The following is an 18,537-nucleotide window of genomic DNA, read 5'->3' as shown; positions in this document are numbered from 1 at the left end:
CAGTAAACACTGATGAGTGGGCAGCATGATGGCACAGTGGTTAGCACTGCTGCCTAACAGCATCAGAGACCTGGGTTCAATTCCCGCCTCAGGCAACTGTCTGTGTGGAGTTTGCACATTCTCCCTGTGTCTGCGTGGGTTTCCTCTGGGTACTTCAGTTTCCTCCTACAGTCCAAAGATGTGCAGGTTAGGGTGAATTGGCCATGCTAAATTGTCCATAGTGTTAGGTGAAGGGGTTAATGTAGGGAATGGGTCAGGGTGGGTTGCTCTTCGGAGGGTCGCTGTGGATTGTTGGGCTGAAGAGCCTGTTTGCACACTGTAAGTAATCTAATCTGAAAAAAAAATATTCATTTAGTATCCCCCCCTTTTGTTCTTGGTGTATTTGTAAACACCGTTTGGATTCTCCTTAACTCTATTTGCCAAAGCTTTCTCATGTCCCCTTTTTGCCCTCCTGATTTTCCTCTTACTGCCTTTATACTCTTCTAAGGATTCAGTCAATCTCTGCTGTCTATACCTGACATAAGCTTCTTTCTTTTTCATAACCAAACCCTCAATTTCTCTAGGAGAAAGTGAGGACTGCAGATGCTGGAGATCAGAGCTTAAAAATGTGATGCTGGAAAAGCGCAGCAGGTCAGGCAGCATCAAAGGAACAGGAGAATCAACGTTTCAGGCATAAGCCCTTCTTCAGGAATGAGGAGGGTGTGCCAAGCAGGCTAAGATAAAAGGAAGGGAGGAGGAACTTGGGGGAGGGGCGTTGGGAATACGATAGGTGGAAGGAGGTTAAGGTGAGGGTGATAGGCCGGAGAGGGGGTGAGGGCGGAGAGGTCGGGAAGAAGATTGCATGTCAAGAAGGCGATGCTGAGTGTGAGGGTTGGGACTGAGATAAGGTGGGGGGAGGGGAAATGAGAAAACTGGAGAAATCTGCATTCATCCCTTGTGGTTGGAGGGTTCTTAGGCGGAAGATGAGGCGCTCTTCCTCCAGGCTTCGTGTTGCCATGGTTCTGGTGTACTGCAGTGTGTTGTGGCCCTTTTGAATAGTGTCTTGGTGTAACTTCTTTTGTGTGTGTTGGGGTAGTTGCTTTCGTAGTTCAGGACTTGGTCTGTGTGTGTGGCTTTCCTGTATACCTTTGTGGTGAATTCTCCGTTCAGTGTTCCCTGTACCATCACGTCTAGGAATGGGAGTTGCTTGTCCTTTTCTTCCTCTCTATTGAAAAAGGATTGCAAAAAGAGGAAGAAGAACACCTATACAATGTATTCACCAAAAACGGATACCTGCACAATTTCATCAACAGATGCCTAAGGGAAAGACAACAGAACGAGGACATGCCACAACCCAAAGGACTAGCCACACTACCATACATCAAGAGCATTTCCGAACTGACAGCCAGACTACTACGACCACTAGGACTCATAACAGCACACAAACCAACAGCCACTCTCAGACAACAAATCACCAGAATGAAGGACTCAATACCCAGCAATAGCAAAACTAATGTAGTGTACAAAATCCCATGCGAGAACTGCACAATACACTACATAGGACAAACAGGAAGACAGCTAACGATCCACATCCATGAACACCAACTAGCCATGAAATGAGACGACCAGCTATCCTTAGTAACTACACACACAGATGACAAGCAACATGAATTCGACTGGGACAACACTACTATTACAGGACAAGCCAAACAGGGAACAGACAGGGAATTCCTAGAGGCATGGCATTCATCCACAGATTCAATCAATAAGCACATTGACCTGGACCCAATATACCGGCCACTGCAGCGGACAGCTGGAACTGACAACCGGAAGCGGCAGATTCAAACCACTACAAATGCTGGAGGAAAAATCACAGAAGCGCTTCACAGGAGGCTCCCAAGCACTGAGGATGTCACCTAGACAGGGGACGAAACATCTGCAACACAAATTCCCAGCTCGGCAAACAGAACCATAACAATGAGCACCCGAGCTACAAATCTTCTCACAAACTTTGAATTCCTGCCTAAGTATGTATGTTCTCCCTTCAGAATTTCATCCTTTTCCCTTCCTATGTTATTGGTACCAATGTGCACAATGACGTCCTGCTGGTTCTTCTCCGCTTTGAGAATATTATGTACCCTCTCTGAGACATCCTTGATCCTGGCACCAGGGAGGCAACACACCATTCTGATTTTTTTGCTGCTGATCGCAGAAACATCTGGTCTGTGCCTCTGACTAGAGCGTTCCTTAACATAATCCATTGTTTGGAACCTGACGAACCCGTCATTACATTACAGCCTGTCTTGACCCAGAAACTTTGCTGTTCATGCTTCATTCCCCTGAAAGTCCATCACACCCTACATTTTCCAAAGCAACATATTTGTTTGAATTGGGGATAGCCACAGAAGACTGTTGTACTACCTGCCTACCTCTCCTATCTTTCTTGATGTTAACACATCCACCTGTCTCTATCTGCGTCTTTTCTCCCTTCCTATAATTGCCATTCATCATGCCCCCTTACTCTTGTAAATTCTGCATCGCCTCTAACTGTCGCTCCAACTGATCCATTCTATCTGACAGGATTCACAACCAATGACATTTATTGCCGATATAATCCTCAGTAACCCGTAAACGCTCTCAAAACTTTCACATCTGACAGTTTTGTTCCTTCCAACCTGCAGATCCAGAAAATATCACCATTGTATTGCTCTACAAAACACTGCTCCAGGCTAACTTAATACTTATGGCTTTTATTTTAAAACTTTAATCAAGACACAAATATCAATAAAAACATATAATCAAGTAAGAACCCATTCTTCTCACTATTGTAGATTTACAGCAAATCTATACTTAAAACTGTTCACTTATCTGTTTCTGTGCTGTGACTTCTCCCAAAACAAATTCCTCCAAGATCAGTTGTGAATTTTGCTGTTTAAGTTGTCCCAGACGCACTGCGATGTCCAGCGATACATGAATTCAACAGCAAAGGCAGTAACTGTGTAGATTAACTGCTGTGTCAGTTAGCAGTGGAGGTTTCTTTCTCTCTCTCCCTTACAGAGCATGTGCCCACTGCCTTTGTCTGTCTTTCTCCCTTTTAAAAATGCCGTTGTTTTGACTTTCTTTTTGCTCCAAAGTTCCAAAACAATTGCAACAGCATATAAAACAGTAATCGCTGTTCCTGGAGTTTGAGGAAATCACCTCCAACACCTAAAATACCTCAAAAAGGAGCAGCTGTTACAGCTACAAATTTTTCCCATCCTCCATCTTGGATTAGTGTTCACCTAAATAGATTTAGACTTTATTGTAATGAGTACTCAAATACTGGAATATAAAGTCCCCATTTTCTGGTGTCATCTTAGTATACAAAAGATTAAAAACAAAAAGAAAAGAAACAGCCGAAAGAAAAAGAAATGCCCAGAATACTCCCTCGCCTCCTTCATGAATTCTCGCTGCCAGAAAATCAAAGCCACACAGTCCATTTCTGAGTCTACAAACACTCAGCTGCCCTGACACCCTGCACACCACTGCAGCTGGAATGTCACTGTCTCTGCCATCAGTTACCTTGGCCCTGCCATAACCTGGAGCTGCACTACCACTGCTGGAACTGCGTCCCCACTTTTTGGTGTCATCCACTGACATCGTTATTGCAATGGGCCCACAGAAGTTGCTAGTTTCTGAACTGGGCCCACCACACCGTAATAGCCGGTGCCTCATTCTGGCTTACATTGCTGCTGCTGCCACCTGCTGATGTCCTGATGGTTCCTGCCTTTACCAGCCTTTCAGCCGCTGAGCTCCACGTACCCACCACCATCTGGTTGAAAAATATTTTCCTCAAATGCACTCTAAGCTTCCTGCTTCTTACCTGAAAACTGAGCCACCTGGTTATTGAGGGGAAATGTTCCTTCCTGTCGATCCTATCTATGTCCCACTGCCTTAGTACACCTCAATCAGGTTCTCTCCTCTGCCTTGTCTGCTCTAAGGAAAACAATTATAGCCCAACTACTTTCTCCATAATGCTGTTGGTGAATGTTTTTAAAGGCATGTTTGTGTCTCCATTTTATCAGGATTTTAATTTTTAACATGATGAGCCCAGGTTTCCCAAGGTTTAAGGCGACCTAACAGGTAAAAAGGGTTAAATAGGACAAAATCAATGAGATAAATGCATTTACAGCACAATTCATGGGCTAGTAGGAGCAGGAGTGCTTCATTAGCTTGACCCCCCCCCCATACACACCATTGATCAGCTAACACCGCCCACTCACATCAATCTCTGACCCACTCTGTCCCCAGTTTTCCATGGCCTTTACCTTCAGTCTTCATCTACTCAGCACCCCATTCCAGATCATCTCCAGTTTTGAGTTTCTGCACCCCGCACAGTCTGGAGCACTATCCTCTTACATCTGAGATCTCTCCCCTCCATCCACCCCACATGCTGATCTGAGACTCTGAAAGCAATGGAAGATATTGCCAACAAGATGATCAAGCTGGAGGGTTTGAGCTTTTGGAAGAGGCTGAAAAGGCTGGTGGTGTTTTCCCTGGAATATCAGAGGCTGAGGGGTGACCTTATAGGGGCTTATAAAATCATAAGGGGCATTGATATGGTGAATAGTTAATTTGTTTCCTAAGGCAGAGGACTCCACAATTAGAGGCAGAGGTTTAAGGTGCGAGGGGAAAGATTTGAAAGGAACTTGAGGGGTAACTTGTTCACGCAGAGGATTGTATATGGAACAAACTGCCAGAGGAAGTGGTGGAGGCTGGTACAGTTACAACATTTAAAAGGCATCTGGATGGCAAGGCTGACTCTATGACTGTATGCATCTAGTCATAACCTGCTCACTGACACTCAGGGTCAGGGTTCTGCCAGGGCTACTTGGTATCTGACCTCATTACAGCCTTGATCCAAGTATGAACAAAAGAAATGAACATCAGAGGTGAGAGTAGCAGCCCTGGACATCAAGACAGCATTTTACTGAGTGTGAAATGGAGGAGTCTGAACAAAACTGGATTCAATAAGAGTCTGAAGGAAAACTTCCCCCTGTATGGAGTCACATCTAGTACAAAGGAAAATGGTTGTTGTTGCTGGAGGTTAGTCATCTCAGTTCCAGGACGTCTCTGCAGGAGTTCCTCAGGGTAGTGTTCTAGGCCCAACCATCTTCAGCAGCTTCGACAATGACGTTTCCTCCATCATAGCATCAGAAGTGGGGATGTTCACTGATGATGTTGCACAATGTTCAACACCACTTGTAACTCCTTGGATACTGTAGCAGTCTGTGTTCAAATGCAGCAAGAACTGGACACTATCCAGGTTCAAGCTGACGAGAGGCAAGTGACATTTACACTACACAATTCCAAGGCAATTACCATCTCCAATAAGAGAAAAATCTAATCATCATCCCTTGACATTCAATGATATTGACTTCACTGAATCCCTCACTACCAACATCCTGCGCATTACCAGTGACCAGAGATCAAAGTGGGCTAGCCATATAAGTAGCTACAAGAGCAGGTCAAAATCTAAGAATTCTCTGGCAATAAGCTCACCTCTTGACTGCTCAAATCCTGCCCAAGTCAGGAGTGCCCCCTGCCTTTTTGGATGTCAAGGTAGACAAGCAGAAGGTTGGAAGAATACAGCAAGCCAGGCAGCATCAGGAGGTGGAGAAGTCAACGTTTCGGATTAACCCTTCTTTTTTTTGTTTGGTGCCAGAAATATGGAGTGCTACTTTGATACTCCTGTTACATTTCGACAGGATGACATTGACTTCTCCACCTCCTGATGCTGCCTGGCTTGCTGTGTTCTTCCAGCCTCCTGCTTGTCTAATTTGGAACCTAACAGCTGCAGTTGTTTTTCTCTCTTCTATGGATGTCACAGCCATTCCAACAACACTTCAGATGCTCAACACCATCCAAGATAAAGTAGCCTCTTTGGTTAACACCCCATCAGACACTTTAAATGTTCCTTTTCTCCATCTCCAGTAAGTAACCTTTCAAATCTCACACCATTCTTGACTTGGAACTATACCATAATTTCTTCACTGTCTCTGGGTTAAGTTTTGGAATTCCCCTCCTAGCCAGCACTGAGGGTATCACTACAGCATGAGACTCAATCCTACCTTCTCAATGATTGTAGATGAACAATAAATGTCCACATGATCAAATAAAAAAACACATTCTGCTACCTCCCCACTCTCTGTTTGTGAGAAGGAAACTCTGCTCCTCTGACATATTCAGCAAGTCTTTGCTTTCTCTGCAATTCCTCACTTCTCCTTTTATCTCTTCAGCACACCACTCATCCTGAGCCTTACACAATATGATGCATCTGTTCATGTTGCACCCTCGCCAAATATTCTGTTTTTATCAAATAAATATGCTATCGTACCTCACTCATAGGTTCGTTCTTCCACCTCTTGCAGGAGAAAAGAATACACCACACAGAGATGAAGTGGAATGCCCGAGGTGGCTTACCATGCACCAGCACAGATACTCACACAATGCAGGGTCACTCGGTGCACCTAATGATTCACACATGGTAACTCGAGCTGATACAAGGGCAGGAGAAGCCACAAAGAGTTTTTGTGGAGGGTACAATCCCCTACTAGCTCAGCTAAGCTGATGACAGAACTGATCATTGAGGGGGTTGTGATAGAGATGGAGAATGCTAGAGGGGCTTGTCAACTTAACCAGGTAGCCAGACACAACACACACATGATGTACAGCAGAGAAATGATGGCGAAGTCAAGTCTATCTCCAACTAAAGTGGTAAGGATAGTAAGCCTGCCTAAAAACTGAAGCATAAGTTAGCATTAATGACTAAAAATAATAGAGGTTATAACTATAATGTGCAAGAGATGTCTGCTGCCTTAAATATACTGGCAGATACATTGTTTGTGGCATTACAACATATCATGGATCTTCACCTAACTGCTGTCCTGCATCACCATAAGAGGTTTGTTTTGCCCCTCTGTATAAGTGGTGGAAGCATTTCCAGGCTGATTAACCATATCATGAACACTACTTCCATGAGCAACAACTCTCACAGTGGGAACCTGGAGCTTCTGCTCCAGAGGTAGGGACGCTACTCACTCTACAACTACAGTGACTCTATAATAGGAGCAATGTGGCACTGGCATAGAAACAGGATGCTGGCAGAATAGGACAATGGAGTTGGGAACTCTATTCAAAGCACTCCTACATTGCATCCACTGGAAACATCAGGAAATGCAAATGTGAACTGACACATATATCAGAGTGAGGTCTTTGTGGGCTTCTTAATCTTTAAGAATAATTTCAGACCAAGTGTAGGAGCTTCCAAAGTTTTGTTGCTAATGGTTAAGCTCAGTCTGTTACTTTTCATAAATGTAGTGATGACGATCTTGAAAGGTATAAACACTTCTTACATCCTCATTCATTATGCAAATCTGTTCAAGAGAATAGAGCAGTCCTTACATTTCAAAGGCATAATGCTACTAATTAAGCCAACCTCCACCTCTGCTGAAGTCACAAGGGATGCTACTTTAGAAGTAGTGGAAAGCTATTGTCATTCACCAAGCGTATGCATGTGGGTGTTTAACAGAATTTTGAGTTGTTAAGTCTCCTTTTTTTTTGTAATAGCATATAAAGTGTAATTATTTACAGCACTTTGTGGTCGTACCCATTATCGTATCACGCGTGTTAACTCATGATGAATATCAAAGTTGGTCTGAATAATCAGCAGATTATGCCATTGTTCAAGTCAAAAGTTTACATGAATCTGAATCTCTTGATCAATATCCATGTGGGGAACTGCTGTCAGCTGGACAGATTCGATTGTTCAATTGGTAATAAACACGTATCTACCACAAAGAGCCATAAGAAACAAAGATTCATGAGGGAGAAGATCAGTGTCTCAACCCTAAAGCAGTCTGACCAAAAATAGGAATTTCAAAAGTAATCTCAGAAAATCCTCACACACTCCACTCCATTTCAGAACAAATGTGCCTGGTTCTTTAGATTCGATCATCATTGTCTAAGTAAAAAATGAGGTCTGCAGATGCTGGAGATCACAGCTGAAAATGTGTTGCTGGTCAAAGCACAGCAGGCCAGGCAGCATCTCAGGAATAGGGAATTCGACGTTTCGAGCATAAGCCCTTCATCAGGAAGGGCTGATGAAGGGCTTATGCTCGAAACGTCGAATTCGATCATCATTGTCACCAGGACCAGTTCAATGCAGAAATATATGACCTCCTGCCATAAAAGCGAGTGGTTTACATTGCCTAGCAGAACAATCCAAAGTTACAAGTAAGAAGATAGCACTCTAACAGTTCAAGACTGATGGTTAAAGACTAATTCAGAACATAAATGAGATGTGATAGAAAGAATTGCATGATTGGCTGTGATCATATTGAGTGATGAAGCAGGCCAAATGGCTTTCTTGTGCCCTTACGTCTTCTGTCTTAGGTTTCATGCTGTGGAAGCTATTGTCTCCCTGGTGCACAAGGATTACCAGAAGGCATTCAATGCAGTGCTACACAACAGACTTGTGAGAAATATTATGTTTATAGAATTTAGTTATAAGCATTATAGTTTATGAAGAAAATGAGCAATAGCAAAATGAGCTGACTAATAGGAAACAGAGAGTAATGGTCAATGGATATTTTTTCAGGCTGAGGAAGGTTTGTGGTGAAGTTCCTCAGTTGTCAGTATTGGGATACTTGCTTCCCATGATACATATTAATGATCTAGATCTTGGACTGCAGGGGGCAATTTGAAAGCTTGTAGATGATGGGCAGCATGGTGGCTCAGTAGTTAGCACTGCTGCCTCACTGCACCAGGGTCCCAGGTTGGATTCCAGCCTTGGGCAACTGTCTGTGTAGAGTTTGCACATTCTCCCCATGTTTGCATTTCCTCCAGGTGCTCTGGTTTCCTCCCACATTCCAAAGATGTGCAGGTCGGGTGAATTAGTCATGCTAAATTGTCCATGGTGTTAGGTTAATTAGTCAGAGGGAAATGGGTCTGGGTGGGTTACTCTTTGGAGGGTCGGTGTGGACTTATTGGGCTGAAGGGCCTGTTTCCACATTGTAGGGAATCTAATCTAATAAAAAATACAAAACTCTGACAGATGATTTCAAAACCTTGAAGAATCTGGGTAGAGTAAATAGGGAGAAACTGTTCCCACTTACAGAAGGATCAAGAATGAGATGACACAGATTTAAAGTGATTTTGTAAAAGATGCAAATGTGATGTGAGAAAAATACTTTTTCTCAAAGCAAGTGGCATGGTTCTAAAATGCACAGCCTGGAAGTGTGGTGGAGACAGGTTCAGCTGAGACATTCAAGAGTTCATTGTTATTTATTTGAATAGAAACATTGTACAAGGGTAGAGGGAAAAGACAGTAGAATCAGTTGTGGTGCTTATTTGGAAAGCTAGTGTAGACACAAGGGGCCAAATGGTCTCCTGCACTATAACAATTCTGTCATTCAATGGATAATCTGAAACAGATATCTTTGACATCCTGACTGGTGACAAGCAAGAATGTGTGATAGTTACAATCTGCCTGAGAGTGGTTATTCAATTTAAAGATCCATTTCCCATTGGTGTGAGTAGTAAATACTAATGGAAAACTCTCTAACCTCAGTCACCTCAGTACCAGAACTAAATAACCACCATATGATGGCAATGCCACTGCCCACTCTGCACCAGAGCCACTCTCAGTATCCTCCATTCCGTACACCAGAGACTCAGCCTGCCTTCAAATGTTGCCAAAACAAAATTTAAATTTCAATCCAGGTCTAGTCAAGGGTTCCATCTTCCATACATAGTGAAAGAGAAACTCTGCAATAAGTTGAGCACTTACCACACCTCTCAAAAGATCACCATTGTTGATGGAGATCCAGCACCAGATCAGCTCAGTTTTCGATAAACTATCACAGTTGGCTGCTTGATCAGTGCAAGTTAACAAAAAGCCTCGTGCACAATGCAGTTGTCATCATTGTACCCCTGTAGTGCAGTGAGACCTGGACTGTAGATCAGTGACATGGAAGAGGGTTAGAGAAATTCTGCCAATGCTACCTCTGCTGTATTCTTCAGGTTCAATGGAGGACAGTCAAACTAATGTTAGTGTTCTTTGTAATACCAGCTTCACAGGCATTCAGACACAATTCCTGAAAAATAAATAACCACGGATACATTGGCTGGTTAAAATCTACTTCCCATGTCAGCTCCTGTTTTGCTTCTGAAAGAAAATACAGGGACCTTCCAATTGACCTCACAAATTATAGAAACCATTTAACAAATAGAAAAAAAAGCCTTACACACAGCCTTTGCAAGGTGCATGTAACATTAACTGATCAGTCCTTTTTCCAGTCTTAATACATCATAACTTCCCCAGAATAGAATCCCAGTGAACATTAATAACAGTAAAACAATTTGAAAGCAGAATTAAATGGTTCCATACTTTCAAATATGATAAATTACTCTCTTGGTTTCTGAAAGGTCACAGACTGTGTCTGTTCTTGTTAGTTCACACTGGCTTCATTCTGTAATTATTATTTCGAAGCAGGTCTGTTCTTAACCTCACAAGAAAATAAATCTGCTGAAGATTGGATATCTGAATGTGGAATGTTTGATTTAGAAAATATAGAAACAGGCTAACTCCATATAAAATGATTTTAGGCAGAGAAGATGTCCTGCTATCGGTTGATTATTCTGTGACATTGGCAATAAATGAACTGCCAGTCCCACTGTGAGTGAATGAATTGAATAAATTAGCTTTATTGTCACATGTATTCACATGAGTACTGTGAAAAGTTTACTTATAGCACTACCAGAAGTATTAAGGTACCTAGGTATAGATTTTTGAGTGCAAAATCTGAAGGAAAATAAACAATAAAGAAATAAAAATTCCAGCATTACAGACCTTCAAAAGTACAAAATCATAGTAATGAATTTGAAAAATAATAAAGTAAAGAATTTAAAATAACAGTCATAGTGTCAGAGCTGCACAGCATGGAAAGAGAGCCTTTGGTCCATGCTGACCAGATATTCTAAATTAATCTCGTCCCATTTGCCAGCATTTGGCTCATATCTCTATGACCCTTCCAATTCGTGTATCCATCCAGCCTTTGAAATGTCGTAATTGTACCAGCCTCCACACTTCCTCTGGCAGCTCATTCCATACATGCATCACTCTCTGTTTGAAAACATTGTCCCTTAGGTGTCTTTTAACTCTTTCCCTCTCACCTTAAACCTATGCCATCTAGTTCTGAACTCCCCCACCCCGGGAAAAAGGTTTTGTCTATTCACCCTATCCATGCCTCTCATGATTTTATAAACCTTTGTAAAGTTACCCCTCAGTCTCCAACACTCCAGGGAAAATAGCCCCAGCCTATTCCAGCCTCTCCGTATAGCTCAAACCCTCCAACCTTGGCAACATCCTTGTAACAACAGTGTAATTTTAAAAAAAGAAAGAAATTTTAAAAAGAGAAATTAGTTCATTTCATGGATCTGAGCTCAACAATGAAAAGTAGAAGGATCAGTAACAAAGTCTCAAGTATGTTAACTCTTGGCAAAAGCTCATAACTGCTCTGGAAGTGCAATTAACTTGGTTTAAAGTTTATTTATTTTTATAATCAGAAACCTTGCATATGATCAGAAGTGCAGGCTATTGAACTAAAATACTTTTGATCCAAGTATAAATGAAAATTAAAGAGCTGGGTGCATAATCAGGGACACAGTAAGTGTGGGATGAGGAGGGCAGGATAAATAATACAGCAGGCAGGGTTTAGAGTGGAGAATATTTCAAATGAATGGGAAGAACAGAGTTGCCCTTTCAGAGATCCAGTACAGGTACAATGGGCAGAATGGCCTGCATCTGTAAAATATTATGATCCATGTCAGAACAACACGATTGAGCATGTCCTCGAAAAGCAAATCAGCTTCACTTCAAAGTTTGGGAGCTCAATTAAAATCTCTGTTCGAAATTTGGAGATGGTGTGCCTTCAAATGTTGTAGATCCATTTAGTCCTGCCTTGCCTGAGGGTTATCTGAGTTCTGTGCATCTCTCACAAGGAATAAAAACTGAATATTTTATTAGTGAATGTCAACAGTTTGAACAGTACCATGTACCAAAGTTATAGAAAATCTGGGCAAGGTATTTGGATAGGAACTAATTGGATGTTGAACACATGAGCTGACAGATTCCATCTGCAAAATCATTAAGAGCATCTCTTGGTGCCAGATAAATCTCGAGCTTTTCATGAGACACTGTACAAGAAATGGATAACACAGACACAACATATAGCAGAATAGGTTAGGCATGTCTGCTTTCCCCAACACCATTCAAACAAATTTAACTATATGTTTTGTTAACCATGAACCTGTTATGAACCAGAAACAATTCGAGCCCCATTTTTGCCATCATGAGCTGCGAACCTATCTGAACTGCACAGGAGAAACCCCCATACATCGACCTAGAGAGAGATTTATACAGTTATCCACACAGAGAGGAATTAATCTGTATCAACACTGAATGGGTGATATGGTCAATTTTACTTCATTGATTGAGTGACTTATTCAGAATTAACTGATAAATATATTAACTGAGTACCTAGGTGACCTAGTAGGTAATGTGAATATTTTTAATTAACCTGATCAGATTTACAATGACACTGTTTGGAGCAGATGGGACCTCCTAGTTCTGAGATAAAGATGCCCCCACTGCACCACAACAGCCCTTCTGTAGGTGTTGTAGATATTTTCAAATCAACCTTTTGAGTTTCTATGCGTGATGTATACACCTTGGTGCATGCCACTGTTGATATTCACAATAAAACATTTAAATTTTTATTCCTTGTGAGAGTCACACAGAACGATCTTCAGATAACAATCACATAGGGCAAGACTAAATAAGTGGATCTACAATGCTTATAAAATGCTTTTACATACCTTTAGAGCAGGTCCGACTTGGACATTTGGTCTGAAAGGGTTAGTGATTGATTTTAGTAAGAACCATCCATTGTGCTGAAGTCACAGGGATTTACTCAGGGTAAAGAAGGACCATGTAGGAGACAGATCTAGGCTCATGTGCTCTGAATACTCCTTGTTGTAATGTAGCAGACATTCATGTAATCTGTAAATAGTGACTGTAATGCAATAAACGTTTTCTTTTTTTTTCAACATGATCCTCTGGTAAGACTAATAAGGTCGCAGTTCTAATCCACGTTTGATCACTTTGGACTTGAAGGTACCCAGATGCAGTAGATATTACAAAGGAACAATAGCAAAGGACAGTGAATTGAAGATACCTCGGGCAAAAGAGGAGAAATATAGCCAGAGAAAGAAAAATTGGGAGAGAGACAAATAGGAAAAAAAAGAGAATATTACAGATAAAAAAGACTGCAAAATTTGACAGTTGTAAAATCTCCGAAGTGTTTCACTAATGTAACTCCAGTTTAGATGGTTTACTTTCTGCACCAGTGTGCTTGCCTGGAAATCATGAACAGTGCTCACATTGTCCTTACTTGGAGTTAAGTTGCCATTCTCTAACTAACTGTTGTTGGCTCTATATCCTGAATACTCTCCCTAAAAGCACTGTGGGTGTACCATACCACATAGACTGCAGTGGTTCACCTTCTCAAGGGCAATTTAGGGATGGGCAATAAATGTTGGCCTAGCTAGCAATGCCCACATCCTGTCAGCAAATAAGTTTTCAAACATTTACTTGCACTACTTGTTGCTCGGCTTATCTTTATGTGACAAGTTTAATGGATGATTAATTTGCAACTTTAACAAATTCTTAAAAATAATATAGAGATATGGTGAGCTTCAATTTGTGCATTACAAGTGGTGAAGGGTATAAATTGATCAGGTTTTGGAGACTCATGACTCACACAAGTCTCATAATCTTCTGTTTACTGGTTGTTCTGTATTTTAATCCTCCCACAGTCCAAAGACGCGTGGGTTAGGTGAATTGGCCATGCTAAATTGCCAGTAGTGTTAGGTTCATTAGTCAGAGGGAAATGGGGCTGGGTGGGTTACTCTTCAGAGGGTCGGTGTGGACTGGTTGGGCCGCAGGGCCTGTTTCCACACTGTAAGGAATGTAATCTAATCTAATCTTAATGACTGTATACCTTGTTCATATAATGCTACTTTTCCAGCTAATTGCAACTGTTGAGACAGACTGAAGTTGTTGCTCCAAATTAGTGGCAGTCAACTTTACAAATAGCTGTTTAAAAGCCTCAAACCCTGCAAATTTTCTAGTTAAGCTGCAGCTCACACCGAGGCAACCAAATCTTCAGCCCCTTATTGCTTTATAAGCTGTCTCTGAGGAGAGACCTTTATAACAGACAGTCGAGAGGCAGGTTGTTTTAATAAATTACAATGCAAACTAGTGAGTCTCTTAAAAAAACTGGGTGCAGAGGTAAATAAGGGCCCAGGCATGGTCCATGTGACCACTGCAATTTAAGTCATTCAATTAAATGGGGAAATAACCTTTAGCCCATGTTGGCTGAGTTTGGAGCAGATGCTGGGTATGACTCAGGTTGTGAAAGGTCTCCTGTTTCAAATCAATCAGAAATGTCTCCCTGTGGAAATTCTGCAACTGTTTCCACGTCAGATTAAATGGGGCTATTTTTAAATCAGGAGGAGGTGGAATAGTCAGAGAGGCTGCATTACTCACCTTTCCCTTTTCCCTGGCCAGTCCTCTCTCAGCAATGCCCTTTCTCTCCTCCATGCTACTATGGCAAGGGGCATATTCCACAGAAGGGGAAGATTAGGACGTAGCATGAGGGTAGTACACACTCTGGTCATTGTGTTGTGAAGAATTCTAATCTTGCCGTTCTGGCTGCCTTTTCACTAAAAAGGCTATTCCTGATAAAGGGCTTTGGCCCGAAACATTGATTTTCCTGCTCCTCGGATGCTGCCTGACCTGCTGTGCTTTTCCAGCACCACTCTGATCTCAACTCTGGTTTCCAGCATCTGCAGTTCTCACTTTTGCCTTTTTCACTAAACATCCCTGGTCACCCCATCCTCACTGCCCATTACATATTTTAACGTGTAGCCCAGTAGACATTCTGAATTTATGTCTTGTACAAAAGAGCTGATTTCTTAATGGCGATGTTGCAGTTGATTTTGATTTGGTTTATTATCGTCACATATATTGGGAAAAAATATTTTTTTGAGTGCTATCCAGGCAAATCATACCTTACATAAGTACATCAGGTAGTAGGGTAGAATGTAGAGTATCGTGTTATAGCTACAGAGAAGGTGCAGGCGAAAATCAACTCCAGTATATGAGAGGTTAATTCAAAAGTCGAGAATGTGGTGCTAGAAAAACACAGCAGGTCAGGTAGCATCTGAGGAGCAGGATCGACATTTTGGACATAAACCATTCATCAGCATGTTGCCATCTCTAACTCACTGCTAATCACTTTGGATTTGAAGGTAGCCACACATAATAAATGTTACAAAGGAACAATTGCAAAGGAGAGTGAATTTAAGTCAAATTGGGCAAAAAAAGAGAAATATAGCAGTGGTGCTTTTCCAGCACCACATTCTTGACTCCGACCTCCAGCATCTTCAGTCCTCACTTCCTACCAGTTAATTCAAAAGTCTGATAAGAGCGAGGAAGAAGCTGTTCTTGAATCTGTTGCTATGTGTTTTCTAATTTTTGTACCTTCTTCCCACAGGCCATCTCAGAGTTTCTTCAGGTTTTCAGACACTTCCTTCTCTTGACCCAAAACGTTAGCTTACTCTCTCTCTCCATGGATGTTGCCTGACCCACTGTGATCTTCAGCATTTCTTGTTTTCAGTACTTCCTTCACTTCTGTTTATTTTACATCAGTCCTTGTTATAACATAAAAACATGCATGACCTTCCTCCAAACTCACAGCAATGGCACAGGCTTCACTGCTGTTTGTCTAAAGAGCAGCTTGGGGAGACCATGTGGTGTGAAAGGTGCTTTATAGAATCATAGAGATGTGCAGCATGGAAACAGACCCTTTGGTCCAATTCATCCATGCCGACCAGATATCCCACCCCAACCTAGTCCCATTTGCCAACACTTGACCCATATCCCTCCAAACCCTTCTTATTCATATACCCACCCAGATGCCTTTTAAATGTTGCAAGCTCATTCCATACACATACCACCCTCTGCTTGAAAAGTTGCCCCTTAGGTCTCTTCTATACATTTCTCCTTTCACCCTAAACCTATGCCCTCTCGTTCTGGACTCCTCCATCCCAGGGAAAAGACTTTGTCTATTTATCCTATCCATGCTCCTCATAATTTTGTAAACCTCTATAAGGTCACCCCTCAGCCTCCGACGCTCCAGAGAAAACAGCCCCACCCTGTTCAGTCTCTCACTATAACTCAAATCCTCCAACACTGGCAACATCCTTGTAAATCTTTTCTGAGCCCTCTCAGGTTTCGCAACATCTTTCCGATAGGAAGGAGACCAGAATTGCACGCAATATTCCAACAGTGGCCTAACCAATGTCCTGTACAGCTGCAACATGACCTCCCAACTCCTGTACTCAATACTCTAACCAATAAAGGAAATCATACCAAACGCCTTCTTCACTATCCTATCGACCTGCGACTCCACTTTCAAGGAGCTATGAACCTGCACTCCAAGGTCTCTTTCTTCAGCAACACTCCCTAGGCCCTTACCATTAAGTGTATAAGTCCTGCTAAGATTTACTTTCCCAAAATGTAGCACCTCGCATTTATCTAAATTAAACTCCAGGTGCTAATTCTCAGCCAATCTGATCAAGATCCTGTTGTAATCTGAGGTAACCTTCTTCGCTGTCCACTACACCTCCAATTTTGGTGTCATCTGCAAACTTACTAACTACACCTCTTGTGCTCAAATCCAATCATTTATATAAATTGTCGACCCAGCACCAAACCTTGTGGCAAACTATTGGTCACAGGCCTCCAGTCTCAAAAACAACCATCAACCAGACACCATCTGGTCTGGCATATAAAGTGACCATGCAGGGTAAAGCCAGGGTACTCCTGACTGTGGACAACTGCTCCTCCTGCATGACTCCCTTTCCATTCATGCTTTCCTGTATTAACCACACACCCTCGCTCCCCCCCCCACCCATAAAAATACTGTTGCCTGTATTCACTATTGTCACCCCCTTCCCCTCAACTATCTTTCGCCTTCCTTTCTGTTGGTGGACCCAATGGATTGAGCATGGCCCATTCCCCCTTGAGCTCCCTAATTGAAAGAGAAGTGCTCAGACTCCAGATTACTGCCAGATCACCAAGACTGTCCCACCCCATCCAGACTCTAGCCTGTGGCCAAATGCCTCAACTGATTTGGCAGGCTACTCTTGATTTACCATGTTGAGACCCCACCCCCCCATAATCCCTGACAGACAAGTGCCTCTATGGAGTTCAATCAAGTGTACTTTCCTAAAACGTGGGGCCATGGCTGCTTGCTGCACAGGCAGGATACTTGCTGTGTTCGCTGCTGGCACATGGTACTGATTGATGTAGTGTCTTCTACCTTTGAGCCAGTTCTGTATCCAAATGGCTAGTTCTCCCTGGATTCCATGAGATCCAACCTTGTTAACTTGTCTCCCATGGGGAATCTTGTTGAACGCCTTACTGAAGTCCATATAGATCACATCTACTGCTCTGCCCTCATCAATCCTCTTTGTTACTTCTTCAAAAAACTCAATCAAGTCTGTGAGACAAGATTTACCACGCACAAAGCCATGTTTACTATTCCTAATCAATCGTTGCCTTTCCAGATACATGTACATCCTGTCCCTCAGGATTCCCTCCAACAATTTGCCCACCACCGACGTCAGGCTCACTGGTCTATATTTCCCTGGCTTGTCCTTGCCACCTTTCTTAAAGAGTGGCACCACGATAGCCAACCTCCAGTCTTCCGGCACCTCACCTGCAACTATCGATGATACAAATATCTCAGTAAGAGACCCAGCAATCACTTTCCTAGTTTCCCCCAGAGTTCTCGGGTACACCTGATCAGGTCCTGTGAATTTATCCACTTTAGTGCATTTCAAGACATCCAGCACTTCCTTCTGTGTAATATGGACAATTTTCAAGATGTCACCATCTATTTCCCTACATTCTATATCTTCTATGTCCTTTTCCACAGTAAATACTGATGCAAAATACTTGTTTAGTATCTCCCCCATCTCCTGTGGCTCCACATGAAGGCTACCCTGCTGATCTTTGAGGGGCCCTATTCTCTCTATAGTTAGTCTTTTGTCCTTGGTATATTTGTAAAAACCCTATGGATTCTTGTTAACCTTATTTGCCAAAGCTATCTCATGTCCCCTTTTTTCCCTCCTGATTTCTCTCTTAAGTATACTCCTACTGCCTTTGTAAAAGCAAGGTATTTGTTTTCCTTTTCAGGGACCTGGCTCGAAAAGATCTAAATGGAGCATCGGATCCCTTTGTCAGAGTGCAATACAATGGAAAAACCCAAGAGAGCTCTGTGAGTCCAGCCTCTCCCTTCTGTGTTAATTTAGAGTTGACCAACTTCCATAAAAAGGTCCCAGTAATTTACATTTCAGTTCCGTCATTCCATCATTGAGTGAGGTGTG

General features: G+C 42.3%; 1 protein-coding gene across 1 annotated transcript in view; it reads left to right on the top strand.

The window, feature by feature from the left end:
• Positions 1 to 18,537, top strand: part of rasa4 (RAS p21 protein activator 4) — a 248,801-nt gene that overhangs the window by 146,139 nt on the left and 84,125 nt on the right. Inside the window, exon 6 of the mRNA XM_060848013.1 lies at positions 18,347 to 18,428. Coding sequence (XP_060703996.1) covers positions 18,347 to 18,428 — 82 coding nt within the window. The remainder of the gene's footprint in view (positions 1 to 18,346; positions 18,429 to 18,537) is intronic.

This window comes from Hemiscyllium ocellatum, chromosome 31 (assembly GCF_020745735.1).
Source record: "Hemiscyllium ocellatum isolate sHemOce1 chromosome 31, sHemOce1.pat.X.cur, whole genome shotgun sequence".
Lineage (NCBI taxonomy): Eukaryota > Metazoa > Chordata > Chondrichthyes > Orectolobiformes > Hemiscylliidae > Hemiscyllium > Hemiscyllium ocellatum.
Note: the sequence above shows the minus strand (reverse complement) of the source record. Positions and strands in the feature narration are given on the sequence as shown.